Source organism: Cariama cristata, unplaced genomic scaffold (genome assembly GCF_000690535.1).
Source record: "Cariama cristata isolate BGI_N322 unplaced genomic scaffold, ASM69053v1 scaffold26913, whole genome shotgun sequence".
NCBI classification, from domain to species: Eukaryota; Metazoa; Chordata; class Aves; order Cariamiformes; family Cariamidae; genus Cariama; species Cariama cristata.
The window spans coordinates 1-2,211 of NW_009607056.1; the positions used below are offsets into that span (position 1 = coordinate 1).

Consider the following 2,211-nt stretch of genomic DNA (forward strand, 5'->3'; position numbering starts at 1 on the left):
GGGCACAGCGGCCGCGGCCACACTTGGACACCAAGATGCTGGCAGCATGGAACGGTGAGAAGCAGTTCAGCTCCGGCTGCCCAGGACCAGCACGTTTTTGGGAGCTTGTAGCAACGAGTCCTGCTGGGACTGGTCAGCCCCCCATAGAGGCAGTGGGTGGGCTGGGATCCGGGGTTGTGGGAGTGCCTAGGGGCAGCACACCCCCACCCGCAAGCGCTGCCGAGCGAGCATTGGGATATTGCTCTGGCTTTATTTTCCTCCCCTGTTGCCAGCAGAGAGCAGCAAAACTCTTCCCGTGGCTCAGCCTGGCTCCCCGGGTTGGGCTCTGGGAAGGGGGCTGAGTTGGGGATTGGGGTCCCAGGCAGGGTGCAGAGTCCATCTCCACTGCTGCATTACCGGGGGGTCCACAGCTCTGCGTCCGTCGGTCCAGGCGTCGTGCCCGAGGTAGTCACTGGGTACCCCAGGCACTGTTCCCAGCAGTAAATACCTGGGTAGCTGGGTCTGGAGCTGGCGTGAGCTGGAGTTACACCCTGTCTCTTGAGCTCTGTTTCTGCCTAGCAGTGAAGGCTTAGCTCTTGCTGGCCTTGCAGCGCTCTGCCCTTCTCTTCGATGACAGTAAGTGACTTTCTTAGTGGTTGGAGCTGAGTGGAAGAGCTGATGACTGAGCCCTGACCTGCCTTGAACATCAGGGAGGATGAGCTTCACGCTGAGCATCCTTTAAAGGAAAGACAGTGACACCCCCACTGGTTCCTTCTGCCCCCCCTGAGCCTGTCCCTGTGTCTGTGCCTATGCAGGGCTGATGATCTCCGGCTTTGCCCAGGCTGGAGCAGCCCTGGCCAAGCAGGAATACGTGAGCCGGGCTGTGCAGGCAGCTGCCTTCCTACGGAGACACCTTTTTGACCCTGCCAGTGGGAGGTTGCTGCGAAGCTGCTACCGGGGCAAGGACAACACGGTGGAGCAGAGGTGAGCAGTGGTACGGTGTCCTCAGACCGACTGGCCACCCCGCAGGGGCTGCCCTGGCCCCCCGCGCTCCCTGTCCTCTCCTCCAGGCAGGACTGAATGTGGAGGGAGGGAGGCTGTTTGCCTTGTCCAGAATTGCCTCTGGTGCAGTTTAGGATGGATTAGTGCCCCCCACCTAGTGAGGAGGAATTAAGGTCAAATCCTTTCCCATTCCTCATCTTCCGAGCTGGCAGGAGCCTTCCTCTGCCCTTCCCTGCTGTACAGAAACCCGTGGCCGTGCCAGGTGATGACTTGGCACAGCCGCTGCTTATCTTGGGCTGAGCCCTGAGGTGGCATCTCCTCAGGTAGCAGAGATCAGTAGGTGGGCCTTTGCTAGGTTGGAGAACATTTCCCACCTGGCCAGTGGAGAGACCCTGATGCTTCTTCCTCGTCTGCCACTGCAGCCCAGTGCCCATCCAGGGCTTCCTGGAGGATTACGTCTTCGTCATCCAGGCTCTCTTTGACCTGTACGAAGCCTCGCTGGAGCAGGACTGGCTGGAGTGGGCCCTGCAGCTCCAGCACATGCAAGACAAACTCTTCTGGGACCCCAAAGGCTTTGCGTATTTCTCCAGTGAAGCTGGCGATCCCTCTCTGCTCCTGCGCCTGAAGGATGGTGAGCTCGGGGACGTGGCCGTGCTCTGTGTGGGTTATGGCGTGGGGCAGCTTAGGGAGGGCAGGGGTGATGCCTGGCTGGAGGACCAGGCCGTGGGGTGGTGAGGCATGGGGCTGATGGAGGAGCTGTTGTCCCCTGCAGACCAAGATGGAGCAGAGCCCACTGCCAACTCTGTCACTGTCACAAACCTGCTCCGAGCAGCTTGTTACTCCGGCCGTACGGAGTGGGTGGAAAAAGCCAGGCAGATCTTGGCTGCCTTCTCGGAGAGGCTGCAGAAGATCCCGATAACGTTGCCAGAGATGGCCCGGGCCACCGCTGTCTTCCATCACACCCTGAAACAGGTAGGGGCTGGGGCTTGTGTGTCCCCTACACGGGGAGGGGGCCTGGCAGTGGTGTGGGTGCAAGCACAGTTCTCTGTTTTCTCCCTCCTGCCACCCACGCTCTCCCCGGACAGGTCGTTATCTGTGGGGACCCCCAAGGAGAAGACACAAAAGAGATGCTGCGCTGCGTCAACTCCGTCTTCAGCCCAAACAAGGTAGAGGTGCCAGCCCGGCCAGCCCCCCCCTGCTCCCCGCCGGCTGCCGTCGCGTTCCCTGCTG

At 60.9% G+C, this 2,211-nt stretch overlaps 1 protein-coding gene across 1 annotated transcript in view; it reads left to right on the top strand.

Annotated features, from left to right (window-relative positions):
* Positions 1–5: 5 nt before the first annotated feature.
* Positions 6–2,211, top strand: part of LOC104158838 (spermatogenesis-associated protein 20-like) — a gene marked incomplete at its 5' end in the record, with an annotated part of 6,872 nt that continues 4,666 nt past the window's right edge. Inside the window, 5 exons of the mRNA XM_009696593.1 lie at positions 6–54; positions 795–963; positions 1,404–1,612; positions 1,754–1,953; positions 2,067–2,147. Coding sequence (XP_009694895.1) covers positions 6–54; positions 795–963; positions 1,404–1,612; positions 1,754–1,953; positions 2,067–2,147 — 708 coding nt within the window. The remainder of the gene's footprint in view (positions 55–794; positions 964–1,403; positions 1,613–1,753; positions 1,954–2,066; positions 2,148–2,211) is intronic.